This window comes from Vigna radiata, unplaced genomic scaffold (assembly GCF_000741045.1).
Source record: "Vigna radiata var. radiata cultivar VC1973A unplaced genomic scaffold, Vradiata_ver6 scaffold_122, whole genome shotgun sequence".
NCBI lineage: Eukaryota > Viridiplantae > Streptophyta > Magnoliopsida > Fabales > Fabaceae > Vigna > Vigna radiata.
In genome coordinates, this window is record NW_014543108.1 from 446,332 (window position 1) to 467,616 (window position 21,285).

The 21,285-nt window shown below is 34.7% G+C and overlaps 1 protein-coding gene across 3 annotated transcripts; it reads right to left on the minus strand.

The window, feature by feature from the left end:
- Nucleotides 1-370: 370 nt before the first annotated feature.
- On the minus strand, nucleotides 371-10,295 carry LOC106752963. 3 transcript variants are annotated; one of them, XM_014634748.2, is made up of 13 exons: nucleotides 9,950-10,295; nucleotides 8,037-8,209; nucleotides 7,826-7,929; nucleotides 7,232-7,312; nucleotides 6,836-6,939; nucleotides 6,671-6,757; nucleotides 5,425-5,627; nucleotides 4,936-5,137; nucleotides 4,799-4,849; nucleotides 4,605-4,703; nucleotides 4,455-4,514; nucleotides 4,104-4,228; nucleotides 371-1,725 (listed from the first exon to the last, which is right to left on the minus strand). In XM_014634748.2, the coding sequence occupies exons 1-13, from the start codon at nucleotides 10,148-10,150 to the stop codon at nucleotides 585-587; spliced, it is 2,631 nt and encodes an 876-aa protein (XP_014490234.1). In that variant the 5' UTR covers nucleotides 10,151-10,295; the 3' UTR covers nucleotides 371-584. The 3 variants fall into 3 exon arrangements, with proteins under 3 accessions (XP_014490234.1, XP_022633066.1, XP_022633065.1); XM_022777345.1 differs by lacking the exon at nucleotides 9,950-10,295 and adding an exon at nucleotides 8,328-8,880; XM_022777344.1 differs by having other exon boundaries at nucleotides 372-1,725; nucleotides 4,104-4,225.
- Between the last annotated feature and the right edge of the window lie 10,990 nt (nucleotides 10,296-21,285).

Sequence of the window (21,285 nt, forward strand, 5' to 3'; positions counted from 1 at the left end):
TCACACAAGAACTTTTAAGCTGAAGCATGCATAATACAAGGGAATATTTTTATTTGTCCAATACATTTTCGATTACTACCAAACATCATAACGAATCCATTTTATTTCCTTCCCAACACCAGACAACGAAATTTTTTTATGATAAAGTTTAATATAATGGTCATATTCCCACCTTTTATTTCTATAAAAATATCCATAAAATACATATTATAACGACAATATGGCAAAGTGGTAATATATTATAGCATTTATGTTATTAGCTCGACGAACCAGAGTTTCATATTCCAGGCACACATGGAAAATTTTTCCGTAATGGTATGTCCTTTCCCTAGATGGACTACTTGAAGCATGTATTAACTAGCAACTTCATACCTTTTTATCAAACTATTTCCATTTAATGAGGCAAAATCGCATTTAATAATTTTTCATTAATTGACTGCAAAAACATGCCTTAATATAATTAATTACATAGGAAGGGGGTAGGGAGCTAGGGAAATTGCAAAAAATACAGGAGATTCCTTCGGCATCTATACAACTAATACATACCAGAATAACTATGTACAATCTCCAACAACGCAGGAAAATCAATCTTCTTGGGTGGCTTCATCATCTTCATCCATTGTATCACCCTGCTTTTGATCCTCCTCATCATGATAACTAACCTGAGTTTCGTCATCAGATGTCGATCCACCCTTTGCATCCGCTACGTTATCCATGCTAGTGTTGCTACAACTCTCAGTATCCGAGTCCGATGAACAGCCTCCGTCTTTTCTCTCTTGGTCACAATCGTATGCAGAACCTCCAAATTGCTCCCTCAAATCAGGAGCAACAATGCCAATCATCTCACTTAGTTCTCGACGTGCATTTTGTCTGGCAACTGCAGCATCAGAAAGTGTAGTCTGACTCTCAGCCACCACGACATTTGAATCATGCAATGCTCCTGAACCTTCATTAGTATCTCTGCTTCTTAGAGATTCATTTTCTTCATGCATGGAAGGGGCTGTACTGCAAGCCCAACTACCAGCAACTTCAGAAGTTAAAAGGTCTGCTGTTGTGATTGTGCCTTCAACTTCTGTATCCTCAATGGTCTTCTGAGTGTCTAAAGGATTATTCGATTGATGGTGATGCAAACCTTCACGAGAAGGTATGTGAGCAAGCTCCTCAGTTTCTTGTACATTGTTATCATCATCATCAATTTGCATTGTGTCTCCACCTAAACACTTGTTCAAATCAATATTCTGTTCACCCTGGTTTGTAGGACTTTCAGTTTCAAGAACTTTTTCAGTGCCTACAGCGGCATCTTTCTCCAATACATTGCCTGTCCCAATACCATCGATTTTATAACCATAGCCACCTCTAACACTATGCTCATGGTCAGCGCTGGTGAATTCTGCCTCTTGTGTATTTTGACATTCTTCACTTCTTATATCACAGTCATGCTTCTCAGTGACACTTGCGTCATTGCTTGATGTTTCAACCTGATCTATGTTAACCTTTTGTGCAGAAGTAGTTGACCCTGCCTTGGCATCATTTTGGCTATGGTATCCATCATCTTTTTCTCTGCCCGAGGTTCCACCAATGACTCCATCCATTTCTACAGAAGTATTGTCATAATTTTCCTCATCTTCAAGAGTTCTTTGCATAGATTTCAATTGTTCCTGTTGCTTAGCAAACAGAACTTGTATCTCTTCAGTAGTGGAATAAAATGATCGAAGCTGTGTTTCCCTGCAAGGCATCAGAGAGCTTCAGCTGCAAAATCTAGAAATCTGCAATCATTATGAAGAATGCAAGAGGTGTACATGATGCATTACCAAACATAACTGTCAACATAGACTTCACATACTATGATTCACTAGTACAATAACCAGCTAGGACTTGTAAAATTCAGTTGAAATCAAATCAATATGAATGACAATACGTACTTATGGACACCAGTATCCACATTCTCAATATAAATAACGTTGCTGAGTAGTATATATTCAAATCAAAGTAACACAATTAGCCACAAAATTCCTTCTTTTGCAATCAAAGCCATCAACTTAGTCACAAACATTCCTTTACAGACATTCTCTATAAAGATGCCAATAGAAAAAGTTTAATAAGCAACAAATACTCCAAAAATATCTTCTAAACAAGGCTCCCTAAACTTTTGGATACTCCAACTCTTGCTGAACATGTTTCTAAATCCATTTTGTCTCATTTTACTTTTAGATCAGTTTAAAAGTTAGTTAAGATCCATCAGAGTAATATTTATAAAATCCTAGTATACATGATCCTTGTGAAGATCTCATTAGAAAGTTCCTATCTAATTTAATCTGCATAATAGTGAAAATTATATATTGGAATTAATCCCTTGTGTTAAATACACACATAGGGTTCTCTATTTATAATAGAAAAAATATGGACTAAGCCCAAATACAAATGAATATGTAAGAATAAAATAAAATAAAATAAGAACAATGTTTCCCTAATAAACATATAGAGACTATATTTTCTTAATTAACATAAACACAATATAAACTAAATATAATATCTCTAACAGATCTCATTAGAAAGTTCCTATCTAATTTAATCTGCATAATGGGATAATTGTTATAACACAAATGTCCTCTGATATTCTATGCAGTAGAGGTGTCATTTGAACCCTTGACCCATGGGTTAGCACTGGTCCCCTCTGAAACTAAACCTTATATTTTTAACCCATTCAATGGGGGGACTTTTCTAAAGCCCCAACCCCTTAAACCCCATGTAAAGTGGGTTGGGATAAGGTTAGGGTGGGACTGGCCCTAAAACTAAATTAATTTGTTCCGCCATTTCCTTTTAAAAGCCAAACCTGCTAACATTATTACCTGTAATATCCAATAAGTTGACATCAGATACACAAACTTTTTAGAAGAAATAGGATGAAGTCATATATTACCTCCACCACGTAATCAATCTTTATTTAAATCTTCGAATCTACTTTTCACCACTTCGTTATTACAGTACTACAATTTCAGTGTTTCAAATTTTAATTATAAAATTCAATGTTCTTAATATCACAAACTCTAATATTCTTCTACATAAACTGTCTTTTCTCTCTTTATATGATGTTATGTTTACAAACAAACAAAAAACAAAAAACTTACTAAGACTACATCAGGAAGAAACTTGACGATATAGTTGCCCGTCCTTGGGTTTGTTTTGTTAAGGATAGTTTGAGGTTGTTTTATTGTCTCTTAGATTTTGCAATCTGAGTTAGATTTGTAAGCAGCACAGCAAGGCGTGTTTGGAAGTTTACTTTTTGGTTGGCTTTACAGTATTAGTGGGAGGGTTGTTGCACTTAGGCCCATTTTTTTGTTATTGGCCTGTGATTGCTTAAAATTATCTACAGGAGTCTCTTACGAGAAATTTGTATCTTGATTGATTAGCTTAGTTCTGCTGAAGCTTTACTTGATAGAATGCTCTCTTCTCTATAAATTGCCAGACACAAAATCGTTTTGTTTTTTAATGTTCAAAGATATCAGTAATCATAACCGCTTAGTTCCATTGGGTAAGGAAAATAATTATATCTCAAACATATTTGATGATTGGTTGCAGCTTTAGTTGTTTATTTTCTTTTGTCCTTCTGAAGGACTACTATTTGAGTTATTAATGTTATCCTAATATTTACAAGAACAATGAGGATAAATTGGAAGCCGTGGATAAACCTCATTTTTTATGTTATTTCTCAGTTACACGTAACGTTAATCTACGTTTTTGTTACATATACAAACTGTAATGATAATAGTTTATTACTATATTGTTTTCAAGCTAAAAAGAAAGACCCACGAGCTGATCCTAACCCATAAGACTTTATAGTTATTTTGGTCCTGTTGGCTTTTTCAATAAGGGCTTTTTTTTGGCTCCGTGAACTTCTTTGACCCCAACTCATGCAGGTCAAGACCAAATCCTATGAGATAGGCCAAATTGACAGGTCTACTATGCAAGTAAGTATGGTCTATGTTGGGGATTCTACCTACTTTTCAAATCACAAATGTCCAATTATTATAATCAACATCAAATCCCCAACTTTTCAAATCACAAATGTTCAATATTATAAGCAACATCAAATCTAGTCTTACCGAAGCATTAGTCTTTCCCTAGCACCTTTTAATCTCCGCCTTTCAAAATCAAGATCTCTCATTGCAGCATTTATCTCAAGCTCAAGAACAGAAACTTTAGCCCATGCTTCTTCTCGTGCTGCCTGCTAACAACACATCAACAAAAACCTCGGCTTCAAATAAGGAAATTTGACCCGCAGGAAAAAAGGAAGCTTAAAGAAAGAGGATAAGATATAGAACACAAAAACACCCAATTAGAAAACAAAGAAGCATATAAACTATAAATCTTTCTTCCTTTGGATGAAGAGCAGCATTAGTAATAGTCAGATAAAGGCAACTTTGTATTCACTTATGTGTTTCACATATATCTACCTTTTCGCTCTCAAGCTCTTTCCTTAACCTTCTTGTTTCTTGTTGTTCAAGTTCTACTTTCTGCTCCATGAATTAAAATTTATTTTCAGCTTGATATCAAGCAAAATATGATAAAGTAACACAATAATCTACATAACATTATCCGATTACCTTCACTTCATTTTCAGCAGCTAGTTTCTGTTCATGTACTTGGGTTTCCAATTGGCGAACTTTATTATCAGATACAACCAATTTTTGCCTGGTATCCTCCTGTAAAAGAAAAGGAATATAAAGAGGAAATTTATACACAAAGTACAAGTGAAAAAAACGGTCATCAACTAACAGGACCAAAATTGAAACAATACCAGCTTGGACCTCAAGGTTTCAGCCAGCAAAAACATTTCTCTCTCTGACTCCTACAACATATATTGAGAAAGAACGTAAGCTCCTAATAGTACAAAGGGAGAAGTTTCTTACAAATTTAGCATCAAAACTTTCAAACCTGAAGCTTATTTATTGCTTCCTGTAGCTCTCTTTCTCTTCTTAAGGCAGCATCAGAGAGTCGTTTTAATTCCTCTTCAGCCTCAGACTGGGCTTTATGAACGGCAGCTTTTAGATCAGCCGCAGCCTTTTCTCGCTCTTCTTTTCGTTGAGTCCGCTCATCATCTAATTGTTCCTTCAGTTCAGCTATGTTTACCTTTTGACTACACACCGACAAAGAGATAGTTACTATACTGTCAGCTAAATAATACAACTTTAAGAACTTAGATACAGCCCAATTCATTGTAGGCATAATAGATTACTATGACAGGAATAACTAAGGGAAACCATATCTCTATTGTCAATTCACTATGTAACATAAAACACCAATCAACCAAGGAACAGCTGAAACTAAATCAATAAGAACAACTTAAAGCAATAATTAAAAGAAACATTAAAACAAAATGATATTATAAGGTACAGAAGTACAGACGAATTAACTAATCCATACCTACTTATTATTGAATTTGCTTCAGCACACGACTGTGTAGAAGCACTAAGCCTTTCATTAAGGTCTTCCAGGGCATGTCTTTGTTCAGCAGACGCTTTGTTGAGATCCCCCAATTCCTTCTGTTTGAGATCCACCGTTTGCTGTAATTCTTTTAATTGGTCAAGGTAACATTTTGCAACTGATTCTTTGACTGATTTTATTTCCTACAAAATATGAATCATAAAGTAGATAAGACATTGTAAATTATAGACCATATGAATTATTAAGGTGAAATATAGATCAAACATTTCTTTTAGAATCGACAAAATGCAGATATAGTTGATTTACATCACATCTGAATTTCTTTTAGACAAGGTAAAGTCAAAGTAAAAAATTCAGTGGCGTAGATAGATAGAGTATCATGAATAAGTTGGGGAGGGTAGGGAGATCTTTAAAAAAATTAAAATAAAATTGTGAGAAAGAGAGAAAATGAGGACTCGTGATGAATTCGGGGTTTGAATAATGAACAGAACACATTTTTCTTTCCGAGAAATCATAAATACAAAGGATAGTTACAAAAATACGCAATTAATTAAGTCACAAGCAATCTGTTCTGTTTATATTATTATAATGAGTACATTACTTTTAACACTCCCCCTCAACAAAGGAGTATACAGATCATGTATCAAGCTTGCTACATATATAACTACCTGGCGGACGGGGACCTCTCAATGATTTCATGGAAACATTTGCCAATTTGATAATTGGAATTAACAAAATGATGATCTCCTAGTAAGGTCTTGGCTCGAATCAAATGGAATTGGAATTAACAAAATGGTGATGTCTCCTAGTAAGGTCTTGGCTCTAATGAAATGGAAGTCAATCTCAATGTATGATCCTTTTCTGGAATACTAGTTTTAGGCAATATGTGATGTTGCCTAGTTATCACAAATAAGTGTCCTAAGAACAATCTGTCTAAATCACTGTTCTTTGAGTAACTATTTGAGCAAGATAGCTCATATGGATTAATGTTCCGCTTCTGCACTTAATTCGACAATCACATATTGTTTCTTGCTTTTCCAAGAAATTAAATTACCACAAGGGAAGATACAAGGATAATTATCAGTGGCTCTAATTATCATAAGTATATAACATAATCTGTCCTTTTTACATCATTTGTAAAATTAAGGATTAAGTTTAAAGTATTTTTAGGAACCTCAGCTTAATCTAGGTGTTGTCCCAGCAAGTTCAACAATGATTTACATACACTCTCATGGCGTTCAACAGCTGTACGGTTGTCACTACGCAAAGTATCAATTGTAACCACTTGATTCTCCAATTGCTTTCTCAATTCCTGTCAGGAAGATATTGGGTACGATTAAAGAAAGAAAAAAAGTTTTAACTAATATGCAATCCTTCTAAATTAACATACCGTGTTTGATCTTTGAAGGCTTCGAAAATCATCTAGAGATATGGGACCCTCAGGAGCACCTATGCCTAAACCTTTCAATCTCTTGTTTTCAGAAATAAAATCCTCTACACATGAAACAAAAGAGAATTGAAGACAGAAGAAAAGAAAAATGTATTAGAAAGTGAAATAAATTTAAATATCAAATCAATAAATTATATATCTTAATCATCAATAAAATGAGGTAATTTGCAAAGAGTGAATCATGTATAAAGGAAATTATGAATGTCAGCACACATAAAACTTCAAATCAACATAAATTTACAAGCTTGATTCTACTTACACAAAAATCAGAGCAGAATTCAAGAATGACAAAAAAAAAAAGGTAAATATATGAGCTGCTGCTCATTATTACACTACCTGCTTTTCGTTTAACAACTGCATTATCTGGCATGGGGCTAGACACAAGCACATCTCGATATACAAAAGCAAATGCCAGATCTGCATGATAAGCCCAAATTATGATAATTTGAAATAGAACAAAATACAGAAGGCAATAATATACTCTCAAAAGCAGCAATATGTCAAATTTATAACAAATAATTACAGTAGTTGTTCATCTTTAAAATACAGGTTCACAAGCAAAAGCAGAAACAACAAAAGTTGTCGTGCACTAAATAAAAATCTTTATATGGGACAATGTTCTATTTTATTTATTTTCACAAATACAAATGAAATCATAAAAGAAATAACTAATCAGAATTATATAAACTTTTCCAATGACAATTTGCAACCAAGTAGCACTAAAACATACATTTGCTCAAATATTTTGTAAAATTTGTATATACTTTTCACAATTAAAGGAAATGAAAACAGAAGGTAATGGAATATAGAGAACAGAGCCTCAACATTAACCGGTAAAAAAACAAGTTCTACAACTACAGTGAGAACAGGAGGAATAGATATAAAACATTGAAATATTAGTCTATTGTAGGGAATTCAAAATTACAATACCATGCTGCGGAGGAGCAGCAAATGATATAATATCACCATGGCAGACTTTCACCGCAGCACCATTCTTTTTCAGCCTCTCCCAGTTTAGGTAAGTTCCATTTGTGCTGAATAAAGTTTTACAAAAATCAGAATATGAAGAAAAAACGGTGAAAAGCTCTTTAATTCCTATTAAATGATGGGTAGACCTCAAGTTCCAAAAAGAAATCAATACCTTGTATCTTTCAAGAGTATTGATGTGGCATTCTCCATATTTTCATTAGTAACCTTCATCCTGTATATTCGGCAATGATTTGCACTAACAGAATTGGAATCAATCTGGAAACGCACATCCTCTACCAATCGCCCAAAGCAGTGTTCATCAGCACTTAACATAATGTTAATTCCCTATTGCAACCGTTTATGAAAAAAAATTAAAAGAGCAATGAACACTAAAACCAAAAAATTGAAAATAAAAGTCAGTCAGTAACATTGGTCACAGAGAAAACAAGTAGGAATAAACTACCATGCACAATTTGATTAGAAAGTTTGTAAATTTGAAATCACAGATGTTTGTAGGTCTGGGTCAAGTGCTGAAATTGAAATGCCACTGATTGAATTGTACCTAATTGCCAAACATTTCCCTTAACGAGTAGTCTGGATGATCAGTAGTAGAATTTTAGTTGACTATTTGTAAAGGAGCAACAAACACAATCCTCATCTAGTGGGGTCTGGCCGTCTGGGGAGGAAAGATATACATAGCCTAACTCAGACTAACAGAGAAATTATTTGATGGGTTGTCCACCCATGCATGACTTTTTTAAGTCAGAAGGCAGCAACCTAACCATTGTGCCAAGGCTCACACTCATACAGGAGCAACAGAATTTCCACTAAATTGACAATATTTAGGACATCAACAAACAGCTCACAGTCTAAATAAAGTAACAAAAAATTCCTCATGATAACCTTTGTTTTATGTTTTTAACCACGTCCCTTCGTATGGTTTTTGTTTGCAGTCGACACAACCAATACTTTAAAGCTTTGTTCACTTGAATGAATTTGAAAGAGAGTAATTCAAAGGATTTGAGAGGATTTGAAGATAAATTTTTTGTTATTTATTTGAGTGGATGTAGAGGTAAGTGAGAGTGGATTTGGAAGTAAATTTTTTTAATCTGTCAAATAAATCAAATCTTACACTAATTCTCCCAAACTTTACTTCCAAATCTACTCTCACTTACCTCCAAATACACTCAAATAAATAACAACAAAATTTACTTTCAAATCCTCTCAAATCCATTCAAGTGAACAAGGTATAAAGGACTCAATGTAGACTACATTTACCCAAAAATAATGAACAATAGGGTCAATTCCCCAATACTATTGTTATAAAAAAACAAGTCACCAACATATACATATTAAACTCACCTTCATATAATAACAAAAATTCAACTAGTGCAACCATTTTAAATTCTAAAATCATAAATCATTAAATAAAAAGGGAAAAATGACATTTTATAACCCAAAGTTATCCAACAATTCATTCTTTTTCATTTAAGAAGGGTTTTCCCATTCCCTTTCTTTCTAGCAAAGGTAATGGCATTCCAAAGCAATAACAATATAAAAACATAAAAACCTCAAGAAACCTTTAAAACTACTTCACCGTTGTCTTCCTAAAATACGACAAAACTACTACTCCGTATTAGACAACAATAAATATTAATTATTCCATCCGTCCTTCACAATTCAAATATAAACAAATATTTATCCATTATGTTTTAATAAAACAGAGACTACTGACAAAATATCAGTCGCTAATTCCCACAAGTACAAAAACTCTCGTTTACTGGGTTTCAATCTCTTCAACAAGACGTTGTGTTTGTATATGGGAAGAAAAACCATGATTGGGATAGAAGAAGCTGACCAATCACTTTCCCCCGAAATATTAGTTATCAGAAAAATAAGTAAATAATTTAAACAAACAACATACAATCACGGAAAAAAAAAAAAAACTAAGCATTCATATTCAATTATCCTTGAACTCAATAAACTTGACTTAAATAGAGCCAAAATAACAAAACACTGGGAGCTTGTACGCAATAAACCTTTGGAAGAAGAAAGAAAGAGTAAAACAGGAAAAAATGGGGAAACCTGGTGCCTTTTGCGGGCATTGTTGGAAATGGCAGTGAGAACGCCCCAAACGCGAGGATCAGAGTCGTGAAGAGGCTGCGAGGCAATGTTGGAGGCAACGGAGACAATGCGCGCTCTAGGGCTTACACTCGCCGGACATTGATCACTGCCATTGTTGCCTCTCGACGCTGACGACGGGGTTCCCACCTTCTCCTCTTCCATGGCCGCGTCGAAACCCTAGTTCACTGCTACTTCCAGAATTGAATTTCTTTGTCCTCTTCAACACTGAGAAGTGTAAAGAGTGTGAAGTGCAGCGAAGCGATTGGTGAGGGTTTCCTTTTGAAACAAACAGCAAGCTTCCCTTGAAAGCTTTGTAACCTTATTTTTACTCCCTCTCTGTTTTACATTCCGTAGGTAAAATTAGTTTTTGATTAAAAGTATTTTAACCCCTTTTAATTTTTTATTAAAAATATTTTAACCCCTTTTAATATATATTTTACCATTTAACTAACGGTTATCATTTTACAAATTTTATTTTCTAAGTTTCTTTTTTTTATATGCTATCAGAATTTTTTTTGATTAGAAGTTAGTGAATTCGTGGCTTTACAAAATATATATATATATATATATATTGAATAATATTATTAAATTAAAAAATAGAGTTTGGTTCGATTTGAACTGCAATGATTTTTAACATAAAATCTGAAAATTGATTTCATTCGATTGAAAATATACTTTTTTTAATTTTTGTTGTTTACCTTTTATTTATTAAATTGATTTTAATATTTAAAAACGATAAAGAATCAAATCAAAATATATCACAGGTGTGTGTTTATGTTTTTTTTTTTATATAAAAAAGTGTAACATCGTAATAAATATAGTTGGAAAACTATTATTTATTTTAGGAGTATACATGAATAATAATAAAGAACAGTAGGAGATAAGCACATTGGAATAAAGAAAATATGAGATTTCATATAGAATTTAAAGTTGTACAAAAATATAGAAGTCTGATAGCATTTACAAATTTAAGGCCGAACAGTCATATGACAAGTTCTAGACCGAATGATACATTAAAGGGATATCTAGGCCGAACGGTTCTTACAAAACCCGAACCGTACGGTTACATACTCTAAGCAAAAGTAAAATCTAATCTAAGGACCGAACGGTCCTGCACAATTTTTCGGCATCACATCCAAAGGTTGTTCTGTCTGCAGGGCATCTTCCAAAGTATCTTCAAGAGCACCCTCTGCTCACACCCAAAAGGATGATCATTGCAGTGAAGAGAACCAACCGGACGGTCAAATACCGAACGACAACTTAGACAAGACAAAACAAATAAGGGTAAACTTATGTAAATTTAATTAATCATTTTCGATATATTTTTCAAAACATACACATAAATCATATACATCAATATCTCAATCATAATTCATAAGTTAAGTATTTCCATAAAAAATATTGAACGGTATTCACATCATAACCAATTCCTCCAGACACTGTCCAGACGGTATGACCATGTATGCTCACCGCTCTCTGCACCCGGGTGGACCTGGCTAGGATACACTCAACAGACCGCCACCCGAGGTTAGTCCAGTGGAACCACCTCAGTATAAAAATACTAGGCTAAAGGACCTCCTGCCATTCCCACGCATGAGTTACCCTTCTCTACCTGAGAAGGCGTAATCACGGAATATCAGGATAGAGCCAGAACCTGAGCCTTTGGCCACAGTCATACTTTACCAATCCAATTCCAATCATGAGATATTCCTCCCTGGAATACTCTTAAATCATAATAAATTCGTTCATCATTTACTTTTTTTTCTTATAAACAGTACGGATACAAAATGACCAATTGTGATAAGGAAACTGAGTATCAAAGGGATTCAATAAGTGACCGAACGGTCAAAGAACAAGAGACTGAATAAAACAAGAAATTTTAATAGTTGACCTGATGGTCTGGCAGAGGATAAAACCGAACACTTTTTGAAAACAATTCAGGTAAACTTATTCATGAAGAAGAATGAACGCTAAACAACATAAGTCAGTCTTGGAAGGAAACGAATACAAAGTTTATGACTTTAGTCAAATGCCTTTATGACTAGCAGAAGTTCTCTTCAATAAAACGAGTGTCAGTGCAAAACTGAACACTCTGTGAGGAATCAAGTGTCAATGTAAGACCAAACATTTTTCAAATAAGTAATATTATAAACCGGACGTTTTTCCAAGAAGGATAATTAATATCAAATCGAGTACTTAGTCTATGACCAAATGCTCAAACAGATTATCGTATGTGTAAAATCGAACGCTTGGTTTATGACCGAACGTTCTTAAATAATTAATAGCAATAATATGAAGCCAAATGCTTCAGAAATAAAGTGTTAGTCCAATACTAAACACTTGTATGACCGAACGTATAGTTTATGACCGGACGTTCTTAGAATTTAAGTACTGGTATAAGACCTGGCACTTTTAAATGAACATTATCAATATAGACTGAACGCTCAGTGTATGATTGAACGTTCTAAATAGTTAATATGAGACCGAATACTCAGTCTATGACCAAAAACTTAGAGACCGGACGTTCAGTATAAGACCGGACGTCCTTTAATGGTTAATTCCGAACGGATAACCAAGCAAGATATTTAAGTTTCAACACAAAGGTACCAGATCAATTATTTTAACTTTATGACATATTTCGATTACAGATTCATATTTTCACTAAGTTTTGTAACTTTATGACATATTTCATACCAAAAATCAAACATGCATTTCTCAACAACCAGATCATACATTCAGCAAGCATAACTCACAAAATCATGCATACAAAATAATCGTAATTAAATTTATAAGCTTTCCTTACCTCTAATTCCAGCTAGCTTCTAAATCTTTACAGCAACTACTTCTATGACTCCAATTCAAGGTCTAATCGGTGAAAGACATCCATCATTGCATCAAATACACAAAATGGATTCAGAGAATGTATTAATAAGCACATGCAAGTATGAAACGGTTCTTGCATACAAGGAAGGCAAGGAATTTCAAAAGGATAAAATTGCTTACCGGTTCAAATGAAAATCTGATCGGTGCAATCAAAAGCTCTTGGCACCGGGAGTATTGATTCTAAAAGAAGGTGGATGATCGGAGGGAAGAAAGTGGTCGGAATCTTAGAGAGAAGGTGGAGGGTTTTAGAGAGAAGGAAGAGAAAATGGAGTTCTGAAGTTTTGGAGAAGAAGATCGTATGCAGGGAAAATGATGCCAGATTTAAAATTTCAGCTTTTATACCACCTCCAAAAACCGAACGGTCGAGTCCCATGCTGCCAGATGGGTCCACTTTCTGAATTGCTGCACTCCATGAGCTGCCACTTGGATTCCACTTCCTGCACATCTCACCTCCTCTGTTGCCGCACGGTTTCCAATGGATGGGGAATTAAATGAGGCTGACGGATTTGTCTCCCAATACCATGGGGAAACTGGGAGGGTGTGACATGTGTCTCCCACTAAGGTGGGGAATTTATGGGATGTGACGAAAAGTGTTGTTGGTAAAACATAAAAATGGCGTAATATTATTTTTAAATTATTACAATGGGTCATTTTAAAAAAATATATAATTTTAGAAGTTGTATCAAAGTGAGAGTAATGTTGTTTAATGCATTTTTTAAGTTGAAGTCGTGTCTAGGTGATGTGATTTTACTTCAATGCATTTTAAACTAAAATAAGTTAGTACGATTTTAGTTCAATTTTTGGAAAAGTAATTTCAAATTGGTATAACTTCAATTTAAAATGTTCTATATTGGAATCGTGTCAACTTGACAAGACTTGATGGCAAAAGAAAAATATGCTCTAATTAGGACAAGTCAAATCTAGAAGTAAATCAAGCAATAAGATAATGGATGAAGATTACAGAATTTGGTAGTGGTGAAAGGTGTTGATAGCTCATGGTTTTAATGAGTTTGAATGGTGATGGAAGGTGTGTTTGGTGGTTCTCTAAGAGGGGTTAGGTCAACTCTTGGAGGAAGGTGGCTAGAGGAGGCCACTTGGGTTGCTCTAACCTAGGGTGACCTTAAAAGAGTAGTATGGCACAAAAATGGCTACATAACTTTACTTTAAATCAAAGGTGATTACATGATGGAGAACACCTCTATTTATAGGCTAAGGTGTCTCAAAAATGGGCTGAAACTTTAACCTAAAAGAGTCACCTTGGTTGTCTTGGAGAGCAAAGAGAAATCCTCTCCAATAGGAGGGATACAAGTGGCAAAAATCCTCTCAAATGAGAGAGTGACATGTGGCCACTACCTATGGAAAAACCCTCCATTCCTAAAGTGACACATGGCCACTAACTTGGAGGAAAACTCTCCAATGGGAAGCTTCCACATGTCTAGGACGAAATTCTTCTCCCTTGTTCTCCAATCTTAGCCAAAATGTTGACCCCTTGGTCAACACACCCATTTTGGACATCCAAGCATAGTCAACTTTGGGCATTGGCCCTTTGTTGACTTGTTTGGTCAAAATCCTATTCTACTTAGCCCAAAATACAAGGCCCAATTGAAATCCTACACTACTAGGCTTGTAATACCAAGCTCAAATAAAATCTAGACTACTTGGCCCAAAATACAAAGCCCAAATAAAATCTAGACTACTTGGCCCAAAATACAAAGCCCAAATAAAATCTAGACTACTTGGCCCAAAATACAAGGCCCAAAATTATTCTTACTCTACTAAATCTTCATGATGACTTAAGATGGCCCAAGAGAAAGAGTTGAGGCCGATCTTTCATAGATGTCTCCAACTCTTCATGAATGTGCTAGGTCATGGCAAGGGGTATGCCATCAAGACTTCAAGTTCTAAAATGTTTTGAACAATAGAATTACGTCAACTTGACACGACTTTAAGATAGATTGTGATAGAATTTTCTTCAGACTCCTACTTTCTTGAAGACTGGTTGATCTTCTTCACGAGCATTTCCATGGTTGTGATGAAGGATACATGTTTTATTGTCAGAGATGCTAAGTCTGCTTCTTGACGTCTTTGATCAATCCTTCCATATATAGTTGGAGACAAGAGGATTGTTTCTTTTTCTGTCTTGTCTTGTCTCCTGTACATCAAGCTCCTTAAACAACTTGTAGCCTTTGAATCGTTTCCTCGAGTTCTGTTAGGAACTAGCTCATCGAGACTAACTTTGATACCAATTAAAGTTGTGGGAAAACATTAGAAGGGAGTTAAATAGTATTTTCATAACTTTTTTTCTTTTATAAGGCTGATCTTAAAGTGCGTAACGTTTATGAGTTAGTTGTGTTTCATCTATAAACATTATTATGTGTAGATCATTTACAAAACTAACTCAGCATTTCCCAGAGGTATCTAAGCAGTAACTCGTTAAAGATATAACAGTTTGCTGATGACTTGTTGTTAACTTGAGTGTGTATGAGGATAACTTTCACTATGAAACAATCATTTTCTAGATAGACTAAACCACACAAACAATTTTTATATTGGTTCACTTGTTAAAGCTACATCCAGTTCTCCTTTAAGCCAACTTAGGGGGTTCCATTAAATATTCAATGAAATAAAATTTGATTGTTTTAAACCACTCTTGGTGTCCCTAGTCGTATTGGGTAACCACTATTACTTCTGACTAGTTAAGTTCTACTCACTCCTGATTGTGTAGTATTACTCACCACTTTTGGTATTCCTAGACATTTTTTGTATCACTCTGATATACCATCTAGTTGAGTTTAACTCACTACTGGTTGTGAAGTATTCTTCATCACTTTTGGTATCCCTTATCAGCAAATCAACTCCAATTACCCTAGACCAGTTGAGTATTCTCACCACTCCTGGTATCCTCAGTCAATGAATAACATTTAGTTATTCTAAACTGAATGAGTATTCACACCACTCCTGGTATCCCTGATCAACAAATAACCTTTTGTTACCCTAGATCAATTGAGTATTTGCATCACTCCTAGTCTCCTCAACCAGTGAATAACCTTCAATCATATCACATTCGCATGTCCCATTTTGGAATTTTTTTTTTTAAAAAACGCACCAAAAAAATGCTTTTGTTGTGATGTGTGAATAAACACCATAATTTTTATACCGCATAAACATTTATTCAACATTTTGGTAGAAAAATATTTATCTATATATAAATAATAATGAATTAACTATGTTTTTCATTATAAACTGCTAAAAAAATTGTATTTTGTCATGCTATAAAGCAAGTTTCTCCTACACTTTATAAAAAACGTAAAAGGTTTGTTATAGGTAGTAAACAATATTAGAGTTTTTCTCTCTTGAGGGTACTTCTCTTCCTTCCCATTACAACTATGTTTTTCTCCTCATTGCAACTTTTTTTCATAGGTAGTGATAGATCAAAAGGCGATGACCTTAATGATGGTAGTTATAGAGACAACCTTAACGATGGTTACATAGGTTGTGTTGGATTTAGAATAAACTTAAATATATTAGTCGTTATGGGTAGTTAATGTATAAGTTGTTATGGGTAGTTAATGTCTTTGTCGTTGTGTGTAGTTAATGTATTAACCATTGGAGTCTAGGTAGTAAATAAGCCAATAGTTTATAGTTGCTTTATTCTGTTTTGAGTACATAAATAACATAACAACAACAAGAGGTGAATCAATTTTTTTCACAAAAGAGGTTTATTGTTTACAAAGTGGTATCAAAGCCAGTTAGTTAGACTTACAAATAATGTGTCCCTACCTAAGTTGACAAAGGTGGTTAACTATGACGATTGGAGTCTCCAAGTGAATGCCCTTCTTGCTTCCCAAGCAAGTGGAGAACCCATTAAGAAGGCGAAGTAGAATGAAGAACTTGGCAAGAAAATCAAGTAGGTTGGAGAGGTCAGTAAGATATGCATATAGCCCAAACAATGCAGTGGAGCATATGAAAAGCTCAAGTAGCTCGGTGGAGCAAGTGAACAACTTAGAAAGCTAGGTGGAGAACTCTGTTGGTTTTTAGAAGAGAAATGAAGCAACAGAGAAATAAAGATAGAAGACGATGGAGAATTTCTGAATTCAGGAAAAGGATAATTTATTCAATATACCATCATTACATATATAATGATTCAAAAGATTCAAAAATAAAATAAAAAATCCACTTAACAGTTTTCAGGTGGATAAAAATAAGGGATTTGTTCCTAAAGTGTAGCAACCACTTATTTACTCAGTCCTATCTAATAAATTAAAATAAATTAAAGCAGTTACAAAAAAATAATTCTAACACTCCTCCTTGCTTTTTGAACTGTGAAAGTCCATGAAAGATCAATCTGGCTTTGGAAAAACATATCTTACTCCTGAACCGTGAATTCCAACATAACTCTTCTTGACAGATTCACCGTTGATTTTATTAGCACCTTCAGGCTCCTTTTCTTCTTCGACTTCATGGTCAAGATCATCCTCATACACCTCATTCCAATAATGTACTAAATTNTTTTCTNTTTTGTCCATGATTACCCATGATACAATCATAGCCCTAGCATTGTAGCTAGAAGGGATAACAAACACATCCCTTTGAAGGGGCATGTCCTTAACCCTATCAACATTTCTANTGAAAGAATTTGTTTTGCCTCCATGGCAAACTACAACCACATTGAAAAGAATCAACATTAATGTTGCAGCCATTGCTGCAAAATAAAAGAAACTCTTTGCACCCAAAATATGATGAGGATGACTTAGCTTCTTGTGCCAGATTTCTGTCACATTTTCCTTGAATGAAAAAATAGTTTGCTCCTCCTCCAATGGTTTTAGAGGAAAACTTTTACCTTTCATTTTCACCTTGAACATATCTTGACCAGCTGCATCTTTAATCAAGCAATTTTTGTCTTCAAAAATAACTCTAAATCCTCTTTCAATCAGTTGACCAACACTTAACAAATTTTGGTCAATTTCAGGAACAAAAAGAACATCGGGAATAAACTTTGTGCCTGCACAGCTTGTAATTGCGACTGTCCCCTTATCTTTGACTGAGATATAATCATCATTACCTATTCTAACTTTGGTGACATCAGTTGGCCTTAAATCTTTGAAAAGAGCCTTGTTGAAGGTCATGTGATTGGTACAACCGCTATCTATCAGCCAACTTTCACTTGATTCACTGCTCAAGAAACAAGTAGCTACAAATAACATGTCTTCCTCCTCCTCCTAATCAGCAACCTTAGCTTCTTCCTCTTGTTGTTGATTTTGGTTTTTGCATATGATAGCTTCATGCCCAAGTTGATTGCACTTGGTGCATTTAGCGTCAGGTCTTTGCCAGCATCTGAATGGAGGGTGACCCATTTTTCCACAATGTTGACAAGGTGGGTAACTTTTCTTTCCACCCTTTCCTTTATCGTAATTATTTGTATTGCTCTGACGGTTGGCTGGATGATTCTTCTTGTAATTCCTGGCTTGTTGGCTTTTGACCAGAGAGCACCTTCAACAACATGATCTTCCCTCATCAAACTTCGTTGCTCTTGGGCTTGGAATGCATGTAGCACTTCTGCAAATGTGATTTTAGACAAATCTCTTGTGTTCTCCAAGGAAGCAATAGATGCTTCATACTTTTCTGGCACGGTTACCAGAATTTTCTCAACAATTTTGGAATCAGGAAAATTGCTGCCCAACAACCTTATCTTGTTGGCAATACCCAACAATTTGTCTGAGTATTCTTTGATTTTTTTCAGACTCTTTTATCCTTTCCAATTCAAATTCCCTCATTAAATTAAGTATCTGCATGCTTCTTATTCTTTCATCCCCAGCATAATCTTCCTTTAAATAATCCCAAATTTCTTTTGTTGATCTAAGAGTCATAATTCTTGTGAAGATGGTTTGAGAAACACCAGCAAATAGACATGATTTTGCCTTTGCTTTTGTAGTTTTTTCTCTCCTTGTGAATTTTGATCTGGGCCATGGTAGGATTTTCCGGCAGCGAAAGAACTTCATACTCTTCTTCTACAGCTTCCCAAAGATCTAGAGCCTCTAGATAAGTTTCCATTTTGACAGCCCAAAGATCTAGAGCCTCTAGATAAGTTTCCCTTTTGACAGCCCAAAGATCGTAGCTTTCTCCATCAAAGACTGGAGGTGCAACTTGTGAGAAATTTGATTCAACATTCATTTTCATAGGTCCCGTAAGAAAAAAGCTCTCGATACCAATTGTTGGTTTTTAGAAGAGAAATGAAGCAACAGAGAAATAAAGATAGAAGACAATGGAGAATTTCTGAATTCAGGAAAAGGATAATTTATTCAATATACCATCATTACATATATAATGATTCCAAAGATTCAAAAATAAAATAAAAAATCCACTTAACAGTTTTCAGGTGGTTAAAAATAAGGGATTTGTTCCTAAAGTGTAGCAACCACTTATTTACTCAGTCCTATCTAATAAATTAAAATAAATTAAAGCAGTTACAAAAAACATAATTCTAACAAACTCAGGTAGCTTTGTTGAGCATTTAGATAGCTCAAATAAGTTGGTAGAGCAAGTGGAGAGCTTAAATATCTTAGTAAAGCATCTAGAAAGCTTATTGACACATTTGTACAACTTAGATGACTAGGACATGTGCGAAGACAAGCTTGTTATTCAAAAGTTAAAGCTTACAAAAGGCGATTTACAAGAGAAAATTGAAAAGGAGGTGAGAGGCAATGCAATTTCATAAGCAAGCTTAGATAGAAGAAAGCAGACTTTACATAAATGACACTTGGAACTTGAACAAGATGTTTCAAGATTTCAAGAACAATTGCGTGCCGAAAAGGATTTGAGAGCTACACTCGAATTACAAGATGAGAAGAGCAACCTGAAATGGTTGTTAAGTTTGGTGTGAAATGGACGTGAGAATTGTCCAATCCCTTAAAAAGGGCTTGACCTATTGATAGGAACTCGGTTAACAACAAGTTGGCCACAAAGACAAAAAAGAACTCAGTTAGGGACAAGTCGACCAAGGTTGAGAAGAAGTCAGTTAAAACAAAGAACAAGTTGGCCATTGAGATAGAGAAGAACTCGATCAATCATGAAACGAGCAAGCATGGTGTGAGAGGAATTCCTGTATATAGGAAGCCCATATGAAGAATAAAAAAAGTGTTTCGAGTGTGGGATCGAGGTCAACGGTCTAATGTCTAATATGTCAAGGAAAGGTCTGAATGATACCTTTCAGTTTAAGTCTTCGTACAACCGTTTGTCTATGCCACTTAGAGATTATCTGCAGAAGGTACTCGATGTCAAAATCGATAAAGATTTAACAGCTCAATTATTAATGGCATAATAAATGCATAATTACATAACTTCTTACCTCAAACCTGCATTAATAGATTTGGGGATGCACTTTTAATTAGTAATGACCTAATTATGACATGATTGTAGATAATTACACTTTACTTTTAGGTAGGTTTAACATTGGTTAATTAACTTAGCATATAACTGATCGACATGATTTATCAACTGTCCAGTCATGGGATGGTTCTTCTCAGTTCCTCACCAAGAATTGGTTGTCAACCTCAAACAAACTGACTGAACGGTCATACAATACAAGAAGCATTTAAGTTTACATAAAAGTTTTGTTTGATTTAGAATAAACATAAATATTAGTCATTGTAGATAGTAATATATTAACATTTGAAACTGGATAATAAATTCGTTAGTTGTTTATAGTTTTTTTTTTTTAATTTATTTTAAGTACAATCGGTAGAAAGATGTGAGTCTATAAATTCTACTTGATTATATGAATACCACAACAATAACAAAAGATAATCAAGTTTTTTCGCAACAAAGGTTAGTTGACCACATGCTCGTGAACAAAGAGGGTGGGGCGAAGAAGAGGGATCGAGTGAGATGGAGACTTGTGTGAATGGGAGGGAGAATGTCATGGAAGGATTTTACAGTTAGGAAAATGTGCGCAACTAGGGTTTTGTTGAAAGCAATGAGAACTTCGTTCCAAATGACAATCCATGTCACAACGATTCCTAAGGGGAAAGAGAGGGAATATCGGAGAGCTACACGTAATCATGATGAGATTTTGGTGCCCACGAAGGTGGACTGCATGTCGAGGTTATAGTGAGGAAAGATACTTCAAGTGAAGAGAGAAAATATCACGGACATACTGAGCAGAGTTGCATGTAACAGAGAGAGAAGTTCTTAGGTTGAAGGTCTGCCGGTGAATGAAGAAAGTGGCTCTCCAATGTGATGAAATGTTAAGAGTTTCTTAACATAAATTTTATGAACTGACATATTATTTCTTATAACTTGCAACAATCATTGAGGGTGTGTTCTTTTGTAGTGATGGAAAAGAGATGATTTGGGGGAGATGATTTGAATGGATTTGAGTGGATTTGAGGGTAATTTTTTTGTTGTTTTTTTGAGTG

Excerpts from the sequence above, each read along its gene's own strand:
- LOC106752963 (XM_014634748.2), bottom strand. The coding sequence starts at position 10,150 with ATGGAAGAGGAGAAGGTGGGAACCCCGTCGTCAGCGTCGAGAGGCAAC. Across the intron at positions 7,313-7,825 it reads TGCTGCTCCTCCGCAGCATG|ATCTGGCATTTGCTTTTGTA; the intron begins GTATTGTAATTT and ends CTTATCATGCAG. Across the intron at positions 6,758-6,835 it reads GCCTTCAAAGATCAAACACG|GAATTGAGAAAGCAATTGGA; the intron begins GTATGTTAATTT and ends TCTTCCTGACAG.